Here is a 15839-nt window from a genome sequence, read left to right as displayed (position 1 = left end):
GTGAAACCTTGTCTCCAAGAAAATTTTAAAAAAGGGCTGAGGATGCTGGTAGGCCCTGAATTCAATCAGTAGCATCAAAAATAACAATAACAATATGAAAATCTCCTACATTAGATTAGGGAATTTGTTAAAATAGATAAAGACTTAAGAGCAATAACTTTTTAAAGCTATCTTGTATTTTTTAACATTAAGCAGTTTCATCTGTTGTTGTTTTTTTTCCCCCAAGTGTATAATATTGTTAACTGTAGTCAATAATGCTATAGAATAGAACTCCAGAACTACTTATTTGTCCTAACTGCAACTTTGTTCCTTTGACCAGCATATTCCCATTCCTTTCCTCTACCCCTCACTTCTAGCCCTGGCAACTACCAGTCTGCTCTCTGCATCATGAGTTTGACCTTTTAAGATTCGACATATAAGTGCGATCATGCAATATTTGTCTTTATGTGCATGGCTTATTTCACTTAGCATAACATTACTCCAGGTGTATCCATGTTGCCCCCAAATGACATAATTTCATATGACATAATTTATGTTTTAAGACTGAATAGTATTCCACTGTGTGTATATGTGTATGTATTCACATATGTATCATACTTTCTTTAGCCATTCATCCATTGGTGGATTCTAGATCATGGCTATGTGAATAATTGTGCAGTGAACATGGGAGTGCAGATATCTCTTCAGTATATTTGGTTTAGTTTCTTTTGGATATATACACTTAGAAGTGAGATTGCTAGGTCATATGGTAATTCTATATTTAATTCAAAAAAATTTTTTTTGTAGTTGGACAGCATGCCTTTATTTTTATGTAGTGCTAAGGATTGAACCCAGTGCCTGACACGTGCTAGGCAAGATCTGCACTCAAAACTATTCCAGGTCTTTTCTGACCTAGTTAGTGCTTAGGCAGTTAGCAAATTCTGGCTGTTGTTTTGCATAATGGTTCTTCTCATTTACATTTTCACCAATAGCGTACATTGATCCCCCCCCCCCACTTTTTTTTTTTATCCTGCCAGGACTTATTTTCTTTTTTTCTTGGGGGGGTAGGGGTTAAACTCAGGGGTACTTCACCACTACATTCTCAGAGCCTCCCCCACCCCCCGCTTTTTTTTGGTGCTGGGGATTGAACCTAGGGCCTTGTGCAAGCAAGGCAGGAGGATTGCACGTTTAAGGCCAGCCTAAGCAACTTAGTGAGACCCTGCCTCTAAATAAAAAAGGGTTGGGAATGTGACTCAGTAGTTAAGTGCTCCTGGGTTCAATTCTTGGTACCAAAAACAAAAAACAAAAAACAAAAAAAAAAAACCCCAACAACAAAAAAGTTTTCTTATGCTTTGTCTAGTAGTTTTTTGAAAGTGTTAATCTTACATTTAAGTGTTTAATCCATTTTGAGTTGATTTTTGTATATAATATGAAATAATGGTCTGGTTTCATTGTTTTCCCATCACCATTATTATTATTTAAAATATTTTTTTGTAGTTGTAGATAGATAGAATGCCTTTATTTTATTTGTTTGTTTTTATGTTGTGCTGAGGATTGAACCCAGGGCCTCGCACGTGCTAGGCTACTGAGCTACAATCCCAGTCCCAATGCCAGCAACTCTTTTTAGATTCATCATAGGATTGAGGTTATAGGGCAAACAGATACTCCCAAAACTAGTGGGATGGATGACTATGGCGTATTACAGCTTACCAGGAGAAGAAGCTGCTGGAGCCAGTAACTGGTGGGAACACTTAGACCGTAATTGATGAATTGCTGGGGACTAAGTTTGGTCTAGCTTGAGAGTTAAAACTCCTGGGGGCCCAGTCTTAGAGGAACCCCTACACCTTTGTGAATTTTACCTCCAGAAGCTTTACTAGGTTTTCATGATGAAGATGGGAAAAAAAAATCTCTTTGTGCTTTGAGCAGGGGAGGGGGAGAAATAATAATTTAAAAATATGCTCTTAGTATTCTTTTATACTTAACAAAGATCTGTACTCAAAAGAAAACTACTCAAGTCTTTTCTGACCTAGTGCTTGGGCAGTTAGCAAATTCTGGCCACTCTAGCCTTCCTGCCTAAATGTAGGGGGTGTGGAGGAAAGAAAAGTTAAGAAACTCTTGTGAAGGTCACAGCTCATGGACTTTGGCCCAATAAAACAGTGGAGATAAAATCAACTTGTAGAATATGTCCCTTTCCCAATATCTGATCACAGTGTTCTAATATATTATATTAACAATGAATTATAACTCAAGGAGAGCTACAACATAGAGACTCCATATAAGATGTTTTCAGGGAAACCAAAAGACAAGGTAGACCAGAACAAGAACACAAAAGGAAATGGATACCTATAGCTACAGCAAACATTAAACACAGCCTAACTCCAGTGGATTAAAATAAAACTTCACACTAAAGGCTTATTTATCTCAGTTCCTATTGTCATAGGAGTGTGGGGAGCTGAAGCTTCAAACCTTAATTCTTATGTTCCCACAAAAGAATATTTAAAATTGGGGATGAGGTTGTGGCTCAGTGGTAGTGAGGCCCTGGGTTCAATCCTTAGCACCATATATAAATAAATAAAATAAAGGTATTGTGTCCACCTACAACTAAAAAACAAAATAAAAACAAAGATTTTTTAAAAAGAATATTTAAAATCAGACGCTAAAAGCCATGCAAGAGAACTTTATTGTTGGTGAAAGTAAAGTAAGGATTGAGAGATAGTGGGTTCTCTCTGAGTAGAGAACAACAAAGGGAATAGTACTGTTTCCAAATTTATTGCTGTTTTATGGTGGACTTGAAAACTGGAGTCCACCTTCTGCACTCTTTGCCAATCAGGTGTTAAAACTCCTCTTTCAAGTCTGTCTGGCAGTGGTGTTTTTGACCCAACTTGTTTATCTCCAGAAATGACACAGTGGCCTGGTCATTCTCTTTAGGGGGTTTTCATCTACAAGTCAGTCATGTGTTAATGTGGGTACTGGAGTCAGTAGCTGGTCAGAACTTGCCTTTAGTAAGGAAACTTCCTTTCTGAAATATATGGAGACACTTATGGCCATAACTCCTAGCTTTACCCTGACCTCAGTGGACCCTGTCAAAAGTTACTCCCATTAATCCTCTTTCTTGATATATTTTTTCATATAGTCCCCCAGCTAGCGTCTTGTTTTTATTTGCTTATTTACAAGGTCTGTGTACTGATGTTTTCTACAGGTTATCTGCTATAAGTTATTTACTCATCTGCCTTGGCAGTAACTTAAAGAAAACTTTAAAAGTAACTTAAGGTAAACCTGTGACCTTGCTGTGCATTCCACTGCTTATTGATGACTACTACCTAACACTGTTACTCAATACATCATACCTGGCACTCAACCAGAAATCACAAGGCATGCTAGTAGGCAAGAAAAGTCTCATTCTGAAGAGACAAAGTAAGCATCAGATCCAGACTCAGGTGTAGCAGACACTTTGGGATTGTCATATTGAAGATTTTAAAAAAACTAATTAATTAATTTAATTAGATTAATATCACAGGGCTCTTTGAAGTAAGCCAGTCCCCCAAAAACACATATTCTCTGATAAGTGGATGCTGATCTATAATGGCGGCGGGGGGGCATGGGAAGAATGGAGGAACTTTAGATTTGGCAAAGGGGGGTGGGGGGCCATGGGGATAGGAAAGATGGTGGAATGATATGGACATTATTACCCTAGGTATGATTGCAGAATGGTGTGACTCTACATTGTGTGCAACCAGAGAAATGAAAAGTTTTGCTCCATTTGTATACAATGAATCAAAATGTATTCTTCTGTCATGTGTAACTAATCAGAACAAAAAATAAAATCATAGGGCTCTTATTAAAAAAAAAAAGGACAACATGTAAGAACAGATGGATAATGTAAGCAGAGAGATAGAAACCTAAAGAAGGAGTCAAAAGAAAATGCTGGAAATAATTGCTATTCTATACAATACTAGTTCTGTTCTATCCAATACATTACAACAAGGGAAAGACTGTAGCCATATAAGGATTAAAAGCAAAAGACAAAGTTTTCACAATTTAGAGATACACTGACTATAAATAGAGAATCCAAGAGAATCTACAGATGAGTTATCAAATTAATAAGGAAGGGGATAGGAAAGATAGTAGAATAAAACAGACATTAGTACTTTATGTATATATGTGACTACATGAACAGTATGATTCTGTAATATGTACTCAGAAAACTCAGAAAAATGAGAAATAACCTCTGACGAGCTGGTCCGTAGACTAGACTCAGCTGAGGAAAGAAGGGAACCTGAAGATATATCAATAGAAACTTCCCAAACTGAAACACCAGGGAGGGAAAGAAAACTAAATGAAAATGAAAATACATCTTCCCACAATTTATAGGAATAAGTGCTTAAGAAAGTTATGGCATTAGATGTATATTAGAAACAAAGAAAGATCTTAAATCAGTAATCTGAACTCTGCTCTTAAAAAAATTAGAGTAGTAAACACAGTGAGTATAAACCTAAAGCAAGTAGAAGGAAAGGGATAAAAAAATAGAGCAGAAATCAAGAGAAATTGACAGTAGGACAACAATAGAAAAAGAAAACTTTTTCCCATAGTTTGGTTCTTGGAAAACCAAACTATGGGGAAAAGTTTCATACATATGAACGCTTAAATTTTAATTGAACACAAAGCTTCATTGCAGATTGGAATTAGTGGAATAGCCAACAAATTATCATTGGCAAGTGGGAGCAAGAGGGCACTGTGGTTTTGTAACAGGGGTCTATCTGATACAGCTAGAAGGTGTTGTGTTAAAGGAACACCTAAAATAGACTGCAGTACCCCTGCTTCGAGGGTGACTCAGAAAAATCTTCGCACAGAGTATACAAGAGTTTTCAAGGAATCTCTTTGCATCTTGTTAAAGAAATTGTTAATCTTCTTCATACCCCAAACTCCCAGGTCATCCCTATCTAAGATTTGAATTACTCTTATAGCTTTTTATAGTTCTCTCTGTTTATTACCAGTCTCTTTTTGGTTATTTACATATTCAAAGTCCAGTGTTTTTCTCTAGCAGCCTAACAACCTCCATCCATAATGGATTAATCATGTGTTTCTCCACTTTGCTATTTTGTCTTTTCTCTCTGTAAATCAAACAATAGCAAACTTTTTTCTCTATATTATATTCAACACTCAACCTAGTGTCCAGATGTGCAGTAGACACCCCCATCTCAGATAATTCTCCAGCAGTTATCAGCTGGATGTATGATTCGATTCTGACACTATCTACCTGGAGATAGTGTTAGATCCCACAGATTAAGGGCTCAGTCCCATAAAATTACTTGCATTTGAGATGGTAGTCAGAAGCTCCAGGATGTAACCAGTGCTTTGGACTAACTGCTTATTTTAATTGGGGTTCCCATAACCCTCTCCTCTGAATTAATTTGCTAGAATGACTTACAGAACTTTTGGAAATACTTTACTTACATTTACCTATTTATTTTAAAGGATAGTATAGAGGATATACATGAACTGCCAAATGGAAGAAATGCATAGAGTAGGAGGGAAAGTTGTAGTTTGTATCCTGTCTTCAGGTGGGACCTCTATGTGTTCATGCTGGGACCTCTATGTGTTCAGTAGTCTGGAAGTTGTTTCAACTTTTGGGATTTTTATGGAGACTTTATTAAGAAGACATGATTTACTGAATCATTGGCTATTGGTGTTAAGCTCAACTTTCAGCTCCTTTCCCCTTCTCAGATGTTGGAGGGTAGGACTGAAAGTTCAAATCTTTTATTGTACTATGGTCTTTCTGGTGACCAGTTTTTATCCTGAAGCTGTCTACCAGCCACCAGTCATCTTATTACCATACAAAAGAAAGTTGTATAACTCTGGAGATTCCAAGGGTTTTAGGGCCTGTGTACCAAGAACAAGTACAGAGATCAATTATATATTTATCACAATATAATAATATCCTTGAGTTATGTTCATTACTTGTCATATAATACCTAGTATATGTGTCTTTCCCCTCATTGAAAAGGACAAAGACCAGTTATTGTTGAATCCTCAACATCTGGCACTAAGATGGCAAATTATAGATGTGTAATAAAAGTTTATTAGATTGAACTGACTACCTGTCCCACTTGCTTCCTCTTTCTGAAGTACTCTTAATTTTTCTGCTTATGCAAATTCTGTCCTTTCAGACCTCACTTATTTCATGAAATCTTGCGTACTTTGCAGTCCATGTTAATTTTATTTATTTATTTATCTATCTATCTATCTATCTATCTATCTATTTATTTATTTGGACAGGGTACCTGGGATTGAACTCAGGGGCACTCGGCCACATCCCCAGCCCCATTTTATATTTTATTTAGAGACAGGGTCTCACTGAGTTGCTTAGCACCTCACCATTGCTGAGTCTGGCTTTGAAGTAGCAATCCTCCCGCCTCAGCCTCCTGAACCACTCAGATTACAGGCATGTACTACTGCACCTGGCCCATTTTAATTTTTAAAGTCTTAATTGAGCTTATATGCTACACTGTACAGGTAGCTGCAAGGAATGTGGAATGTTAACTGGAATGTCACAAGCATTTATATAATGTCAGTTTTGAAACAGAAAATTGCTGGTTAAGATATTGAAAACAAATATTTACTTAGTGCTTTTTGGTAAGGTACTGTGCTAGTCTTTAAGATGACAGATGAAACTTCCTTCAAGGAATTTATTTTAGTGGTGGAGATGAGACAAAAACAAAATAGATGTGAGTTTTATAAAGAATGTATTTTGAGAGTTTGGATTAGGCTATATGCAAATAAAGCTTTGTGCATTTGATAGCCACTAGATAAAATTTAAACCTCTTAATGTAGGAATTATTATTCCTATCTTACTGATAAGACAAACTGAGGCTCAGAAAAGTTGAGTATTGTGACCAACTCCATAATGGTCAAAAACTGATACAGTTAAAATTTAACATTTTTTAATCATAACACCAGGTCTTTAGAAGTCATGCTGATAAGAATTAGCAAGACTAAGCCAGGCCCAGTGGTGCATGCCTATAATTTCAGTGGCTCAGGAGACTGAGGCAGGAGGATAAAGTCAGCCTCAGCAAAAAGCGAGGCGCTAAGCAACTCACTGAGACCTGCCTCTAAACAAAAATACAAAATAGGGCTGGGGATGTGGCTCGGTGGTCGAGTGCCCCTGAGTTCAATCCCCAGTCTGGGGGTGGGGGGAAAAGAGCAAGACTGATTGAATATAGGAAATAATGAAGTAAATCGAGGAAAATGTATCATTAGAGACAGCTTGAATGACGTGATTAAGACATTAAGTTTTAGCTACCAGATGAGAGGAACATCTGATAATTAGAACAGTCAGACTGGATATGAAAGGCAGGCAGTTCAGAATAGGGGAAACCTGAATGGTCACAAAGTCTACAGAAGCATTCTAACTTTACTAGGAATCATAGAAATAGAAGTTAAAAACATAAGGTGCCTTTACTTACCTACTAGATTGGCACAGGTTGAGCATCCTTAATCCAAACAATTTAAATGGTTCAAATTCTGAAAGTTTTGACCTTCATGTTGGTGTCAAAAATTTTCAGGCATTTGGGATTTTTGGATTATGAATGCTCAACAGGTAAAGTCTAAGAGAAAAGTCCTTAACACTTCTGCTCCAAAGCATTTTGGGAATACTCAACCCACATACATTTGTGAGAATGCAGGAGAATAAGAATTCTCTATTCTACTGATTGTAGAGCTAATAAAGATAAATATACATTTATTCAGTTAACTTGAAAATTTCTTTTTTAGTTAGCTGCCCTAGAGAATACTCCCGATAGCCCCTAGCCCCTTCGGTGCACTGGGGATTGAACTCAGAGATGCTCTTCCAATGAGCTATTTCCCTAGCCCCTTTTTTATTTTTTATTTTGAGACAGTGTCTCACTAAATTGTCAAGTTTGGCCTTGAACTTATGAACCTCCTTCATCAGCTTCTTGAATAGCTTGGACTTACAAGGATGTGATTATAGTGCCCAGCTAGGAAACACTCACCCCCCCCCACCCCCCACACACACACACCACCACCACCACTGTTTTTTTTCTTTTGGTTGGTAATGAGAATGTAACCTTTTCCCACTGAACTACATTTCCAGCCCTTTTTATTTTTTATTTTGAGAACAGGGTTTTGCTAAGTTGCTGGGGGCCTTGCTGAATTGCTGAGGCTGGGCTTGAACTTGAGATCTTCCTGCTTCCACCTCCAAAGTTGCTGGGATTATAGGCACGTACCACCATGCCAAGCTTTGGCTGAGAAATTGTGTATGCACAAGAATATTCATTGCAGTGGTTCTGTAAAAGTGAAAAAAATGCAGATATTCATTGACAGGAGAACAGATAAGTCATGATATATACAGAGGCAGGGCTGGAATTTAGCTCAATGGTAAAGTCCTTGCCTAGCATGCCTGATGCCCTGAGATTGATCCCCAATACCACAAGGAAAAAAGTGGCATACAGTGCACTAGATCTTCATGAATGAACAGAATAAATCTCAGAAACATAATGTAAAATGAAAGATGACAATTACATTTTATTATCATTAATGGAGACTTTTTTAAAGTCCACATCATTCCTATCAATGTGTTATTTTTCGTATAAGCATATAAAAGTTGAGGAATGTGAATTTAAAGAATACTATGCTTGTTTTGTCTGTCTCCTTCCCTCCTCTCTTTTGCTCTGGTATTTTAAACCAAATCCCAGAAATAATGTTTTCAACAGGTAGACTTTAAACACACATGCATATATTACCACCACCACTACTGCTGCTGCCACCACCAGTAATTCCACACCTAGTAAAATTAAAAATAAAGTTTTATGTTAATTTTTTCTGGTTGTCCCCAAATTGTCTTTTTTTCCAATTTGTTATTTGTTCAAATCAGGGTCAAAAGTCCACACATTGTATTTCACTAAATATCCCTTAGTCTCTTTCAAGGAGTGATTTTGTTTTAAAGACAAATGTTTTGATTTTACCTTTCTTTCTTTCTTTTTTTGTAGATTAGAACCGTCAGAAAGCCTTGAGGAAAATCAGCGGAACCTCCTTCAGATGACTGAAAAGTTCTTTCATGCCATCATTAGTTCTTCCTCAGAATTTCCTCCTCAGCTTCGAAGTGTGTGCCACTGTTTATACCAGGTGTGCTTAAAGTTAGAGATTGCCATTATTAATGCAAAGCTAAATGAAAAATACTTTGCCGAAAACAGTGTAGTTGCTGATAGTGGGTGGTTGATACAAGACTGAGTCAATTGGATGAATAATACATTAAGAATTGTTGTTGGAATGGCTTTGAATGACACTTCATTTTTCTTCAGAGATATTTGAAATACTTTAAGAGAATATTTAAAGATATTAAATTTTTCTTGCATTGGGAGCAGATTTAAAATTCACTGAATCTTTTGGATATGATGCATGTGGCTGAAATGAAACATGGAATTTTAGGTGGGTTATCTTTTGCCTGTGTTACTCTCAGGGTCTTTTACATAACAGGCAGTTCACTTGCGTTTTGCATTGTGAATTTCTTGATCTGTAATTTTGGTTTCTCCATTAAGATATAATTGGTTTGTGTCATGTTTTCCCAAGACAGACTGACAGAGCTCTGTTTATATAGATTGCTATTTATAAGATATATTGCATCATCGTTCATACCATGTTGTTAGACTTTCTAAGGATATCACTATAAGTAATGTTACAGAGTTCAGATGTCCAGTATTCCTTTCTTGTTGAGGGAATTAGGCCTGAGTTCTTTTATGGCTCCTTATGTGTTTTTGAACTGCATATGCAGTTTTTAAAAATGATTTGTTTATTCTAAGAGAGGTCCTGCAAATCCACATTTGCCTTCTAAGAAGGAGAAATGTTATTGGGTTGGAAATTTGGAGTAAGGTTGATGTTAAGGAAAGAACATACACATCTACTAAAATTCATGCCTTTCTCTCTCTCCTTTTTCAGAGTCATCCCCAGATATTTGTTTTTTTTTTTTTAGCACACAGCTTCAGTTGCTAAGAGACATTAACAGCATCAGTGAAATCACCATTCTAAAAATTTGGGGCTGCTCTGCTTTGTGTGACTTTTAAAGATATGTCTGTTATATCTATAAAAAGAAAACTTTCCACAACACATATAGATTATAAAACCTACTTACGTCTCTCTTAATTTATCATGACTTTATTGCCCCTCCCCATCTTTTTCTTTTCTGTTCTTGAAGTACTGGGGATTGAATCCAGGGGTACTATACTACTGAGCTACATCCCTAGCTCTTTCTTATTTTTTATTTTGATATAAGTTCTCGATGAGTTGCTGAGGCTAGCCTCAAACTTGTGATCCTCTTGCCTCAGCTTCCTGAGTTGTTGGGATTATAGGCACATACTACCACGCCTGGCTGCTTTACTGCCTTTTTCAAAAAGCTTCAGGAAGCTTAGGAAAAACCCCCACATAATTTATTCAGCTATTTAAATCTGAGGCTAGAGGATGGATTAGTTACAACATGAAACTTAATACAGTGAACATTTTCTCTTAAGTTTTAGCTTTATTTAGGTTTCTCTTTAAATCTAATTCAGTGATTTTTTTTTTCCAGTTTCTAACAATAGGTAGATGAGAAATAGCGAGCACATATTAAAAATAGTGTGGATCAGCTTCTTGGTTGGTCTACTATTAACTCTTTTCAGAATGCAAGTGGGTTTCTGAAATGACAGTGGCTTTGACTTTAGCTGGTTAAAAGTGAATAGGGATTGATGACATGATCCTAGAAGATTTTAGTAGAATTTCATGATGTGGTTGTCATCCTACATGAAAAATATTTTTGTATGATCAACAATTTGGAACATCAATTTGAGACCATGATATTATAATGTAAAAGAATACCATGGTAATTAGTAACTTCTCAGGAAAAGCTTAATGAAGAAATTAAATTTTCCTATTCCTTCCATATAAGTGAACAAGATTCTTAGCTTTCATAGTTAAGAAGGAAGGGAAATAGTGAAAATATTGATGATGATTGATAGCTTATCACATACTATGTGTTGTGCTTTATAGAGAATTGCATAATAAAATAGTCTATTACCTTATTAATGCTTGGAATTATGTTAAAATTTCATATAAAATTATTCTCTTTAAAAATGTTTAAATGTGTCAGTGTGTTACTTCAAAGTGTTAGATAATCGTATTGGAGAGTAGAGTACTGCAGAGCAAAGCTATGCTGTATAAAAGGTTCTGCTTATCAAGCTGATAAGGAATTTACATTCATTAGTTAAAAAGAAAGGAAAAGAAAAGCTTTGGTCTCAACATATTTTTTTAATTGAGTCTCCTTCTAACCTAGTTTTTCCCTTCAGTTTGCTCTTTTGTTTTTATTTATCTTTCCTCTTTTAGACTTTTTCTTGCCCTTTTGACTTTGTCAGCAACATAATGGTACCTTTGTGCTTGTATATTCTGCTGGGAGGGGTAGTAGTTGATATTTTTTTTCCTTTAGTAAATATGGCATCTGCTTTGGGGACCTACTGGGGAAATACTGAAAGCTAGTGAATATATTGCTCGCTAATAAACTTCTCTGTTAGTTCTTTTTGCTTGAATTCATACGTTCGTCTTTAAGCCTTTTTTTTTTTTTGGTATCATGTTTAACCAGCTGTTACTTTATATGCCCCCTTAGTGGACAGTGTTACAGTTAATAGGAATAGTCAACTGTGACCATGTGTCAGATGTATAATTATTTTTTTCATGTTTTTATTTCCACTTTTCATTCAATAGTTGTGGAATAAAGAGAAAAGAACATCCACTCCAGTGGATGTTCTCTTAGGTTGTGGTGAGAGTGTTGAGACGGAGCTATTATGATTTTAAATAAATGTCATCTTTTGCCAATAAATCTGCTTCCCCAGACTAATGTAGTTAAGCATAATTTTTTTAAGACTGTAAATGATAGGTATATACCATAATTGAACATGTTTGTGTGGTTACTAGTGTTTTGTATAGATTGTTAAGTTTGAACCAAAGTTCTATGAGATAAGTGTGTGTTTTTATTTTAGCACAACTTCCCAGTGCTTAGAATAGTATCTGACATGCAGGTAGGTGCACAAGAGCTAATTGAGTGGATGGATAGATGAATGTCAAACAGATTTTAAGCTCAAGTTGGTTTTGATTATGGTGTTGAATGCCTGGAATTCCTGGAATAAGAAGCCATGTATTGGTGGATTAAAGAATTTGGTTTTTTTTTTTTTTGGTCCTGGGGTTTGAATCCAGGGGCATGTTAACCACTGAGCTAAACTCCTGCAACCCTTGATAGTTTTTATTTTGAGATTGGGCCTCATTTAAGTTGCTGAGGCTGGTCTCCAATTTGATACCCTCCTCCTTCAGTGTCCCAAATTGCTGGGGTTACAGGCATGCATCACTGTGCCCAGAATATTGTTTGGTTTTAGACACATTTTTAAAAAAAAATAATTATTCTTCCTAGTGTAGTCCAGTTAAAAGTGTTTTAATTTTGAAAGAACTCTTCAGCCTAGAAAGGAACTCTGAGAGGCGAAACCACTATGTGTCAGTGGGTTTTGATAAGTGCCTTTTTTTGTGGAGGGGGTTGGTAGCATTCTGATAAGTGGTCAGCTGTAGTAAGTAAATAATTTTAAGCAGGCTTACAGTTTTATTTTATACTTTTCTCTGCAGTTTCTTAACCTTAATATTAATACCTTTTTCTCTTAGTTCAACTGATAACATATTTTTCTCCAAAATAATGCAAAGATTGTAACATGCTCTGATAAGAACCATATCAGAAAGTAGCCTGCTTTGAAAAATAATGTGAAATTTGAAGTCTAGTCTTTTTAAGAAAGATTTTAAATTCAGAATCTCTAAAACAAATTTTTCTATTTTTAGCTATTATTTTATTTTAGTTAAGATCTTAATTAAATGCCAGTTATTGGAAAAATAACTAAGTCAATTGAAGGATACACAGAGAAGTATTTTACAATCAGAAAAAAAAAACATGTAAACACAAAAGTTTTTAGAATGTGGTCTACTTACAATGATCATTTTATATGAAAGTTATCAAAAGCTAGGAATTAACTAAGATACAAATATTTTATATTCTCAAATTCACTTGAAGAGAGCTTTTCTGTGATTCATATAGCCAGAAATAGTAGACATGATTGGGTTTCAACATTTCTTGCTGTTGATTTAGTGTGTGGCTTAAAAATGTAATAAAAATAAAAATCGAGAATTAAAATTCATCCCTTAGAATTCAGTTGATTTTCTAATTTTTTTGTTAATTTCATTTGTGTTACATTTTATTGTGTAATTTTATGTACAAGCCAACATTGTTTTTGTTGCTGTATGTAGTCGGTGCTGTGACTTGTTTGTGCTCATCTCTGTTCTGTAGGCAACTTGCCACTCCCTACTGAATAAAGCTACAGTAAAAGAAAAAAAGGAAAACAAAAAATCAGTAAGTTTGGAGAACTTTTTATTAGCTGTTTCTTTCAAAGCAAACCAAAAATCTTTTGCTGTTTGTTAAGAACATCTTCACTTCAGCCTATTTGACCTTCACTATAAAATCATTCTACTAATTCTGGCACAAAATAGCTTTCATTTCAATTAACCCTGGAATTAAGTTACATTGAAACATTCTCTGTGTTCCTTTGGTTTGATTTATCCCAAAGGCATTTTGTGGGCATTTGTTGCATTGGATATCCTTGGTCTAATTTTTTAAATTATAAATGAATGCAAAAAAAAAAAAAAAAAACAACTTAATTTCAAGGCTTTAGGAAATGCTGACTATCTTCATTCTTGCTTTTTGTTTTGCAGGTCATGTGACTGGTTTCTTTTCCTAGAAACAAAAGATTTAAATTGTTAGAAGTATATGGTGGGAAAATGTTGGCTCATTTTGGGGTGGGGCTTGTGGGTGGGCGGGATAGGGGGTGAGGTGCTGGGGGTGGAACCCAGGGACTCACACATCTTGCTAGGCACGTGGTTTATCAGAAAGTATCATTTTCTAACCTAGTCTAAAAGTTGCTAAAATTTTTTAAGACTCTCTATATTTTTATCTAGATAGTTAATAGTCAGAATTTAGATGTATGTGCTTAGTTTATAGAAATTCTAATAGTAACATTATTTTTACCTCAGAGAAAATCAGTATTAAAATTTTGGAATAACAGGAAAACACAGTCCATATCTGTATAGAAACACTTCATTTGGCAAACATGATACAAATATATTGCCTGCTTCTATGAACTTGTCCTAATTTCACAGGAAGAAAATTATGATAGTCATAATGATCTTCTTCCAGTAAAGGGGAATTTGTCCAAAATATAACCTTGATTCATTTTAAATTTGTCAGTGTGACTTTCTCTTATTAGGATGAGGCCCATCTTTGTTCATATTATCCAAATGATTGTAGAGAAGATGCAAAGAAAACTTTTAAACATCAGATAGTTTTTGCAAAATGTATTCCATTATCATGCATAACTAATTAGAACAAATTAAAAAATATTTTTTTTGTAAAAATCAGGAAGCTTTCTTTAAATGAAATAATTTAAAATATAGTGTTCATCTGGTTTCATCTTTCATTCATTGTTTTAGCTTTACATATGAAATTTACACTAAGCTTTACATTGCAATTTCTGTTTTAAATTCAGAGCTAAATTAAAATTTAGAAACATTTATTATGTCTGCTCCAGATTTTCTCTCTGAGTACGTTAAAGTATGTTAAAAAAATTTGGTCAGCTATTAGTGAATATAGGATTGAATTGGATGGCCTTTTTACTTAACAAAAACATTTTTTTCTAATGCTTCCGCGTTTTAATTCTCATGTGGCCTTAACATAATATACACCACCACTGTTGAAATTAATTTACTGTTTCTAACACTCTTGTTCAGTGTTTTACTAATGCCATTGTGTAATGTATCACATGAATTAAAATTCACACTTTGTGTTTCTCTAGCGCATGTTTTCTAGTCTTTCTAACATTCCTTTATTGAGATTTTTGTCTAGAATTGTTCCTTGAAATGTTTTTTTCTACTACGAGTTATTTTCAAAAAAAAATTTTTTTTTAAAGTTTCTGGGTAACACTAAGTTTTGGAATTTATTTCTCAGCACAGATGATATGAGGTCCTCAAGGAAATAAGTGAAATCTAATTGTTAATTTGAGATATTTTAGAGCACTTTCAAGAATATGAAAATAGTATAGTCATTATAAATTTAAAATATTTTTAAGAGCAAACTGATTTTCTTTTGGAATATGTGTATCTAATATTTGCGATATAGAGAGAAGGCTCTGGCTTCTTGTGTCCAGCTGTGCACTCATATTACAGATAACTATTTATTCAAGTGTGTATAATTAGATTTACTTTGGAAGTTGTCTTCCTAATTCAGGGAGAATTTACAGTAATTAATCATGTATAGGTAGGTAGTGATCCTCTTCTGATGTGCAGCTTATTATAGCATATTTGCATTATGTAATTTAGTTTTTATCAAAGGAAGTAAAGGGGTCATAGGCTGATAACTGCTTTCAGCACAGATTAGACCAATATTGACCTTTTATATAAAATGTCATTTTCATCCGGATTAAATTTTTATGGCTTTTTAAAAAAAAGAATGGAAACCTGAGTTGTAAATCATGTAAAGTTATAATGATGTTCATTATTGGTGAAAGAAAAAAAGCAGTCCTTTTATAAATTGACTTGTGAAACTTGTTACACAGCATTCTTATAAATGTTCATTATGTTTTGTCAATTCTAAAAATATATTGATGCCATCAGTGGGATGCATACTTATATGATACATGAAACAATGTTTGTTCCTAACGTATGGATACTTTGAGTTTTAATGTGAAATTATTTTGGGAGATGTGGAAAAGTTTATTTTCATTTTGGGAAATAATTTTTTC

At 34.8% G+C, this 15839-nt stretch overlaps 1 protein-coding gene across 6 annotated transcripts in view; it reads left to right on the top strand.

The window, feature by feature from the left end:
- Nf1 (neurofibromin 1) overlaps positions 1 to 15839 on the top strand; it is a 252882-nt gene that overhangs the window by 127160 nt on the left and 109883 nt on the right. For 4 of the 6 annotated variants that reach the window (XM_058572512.1, XM_046423996.2, XM_058572510.1 and 1 more), the window contains 2 exons: positions 8985 to 9120; positions 13337 to 13399. In XM_058572512.1, the coding sequence (XP_058428495.1) occupies positions 8985 to 9120; positions 13337 to 13399 (199 nt within the window). The remainder of the gene's footprint in view (positions 1 to 8984; positions 9121 to 13336; positions 13400 to 15839) is intronic. The other 2 variants (XM_046423998.2, XM_058572511.1) reach the window with 1 other exon arrangement.

The sequence above is a fragment of the Marmota monax genome, unplaced genomic scaffold (genome assembly GCF_021218885.2).
Source record: "Marmota monax isolate L192 unplaced genomic scaffold, Marmota_monax_Labrador192_F-V1.1 WCK01_AAM20220418_F8-fsc00296, whole genome shotgun sequence".
Taxonomy (NCBI): Eukaryota; Metazoa; Chordata; class Mammalia; order Rodentia; family Sciuridae; genus Marmota; species Marmota monax.
This window is presented reverse-complemented; position numbering and strand designations above follow the sequence as displayed.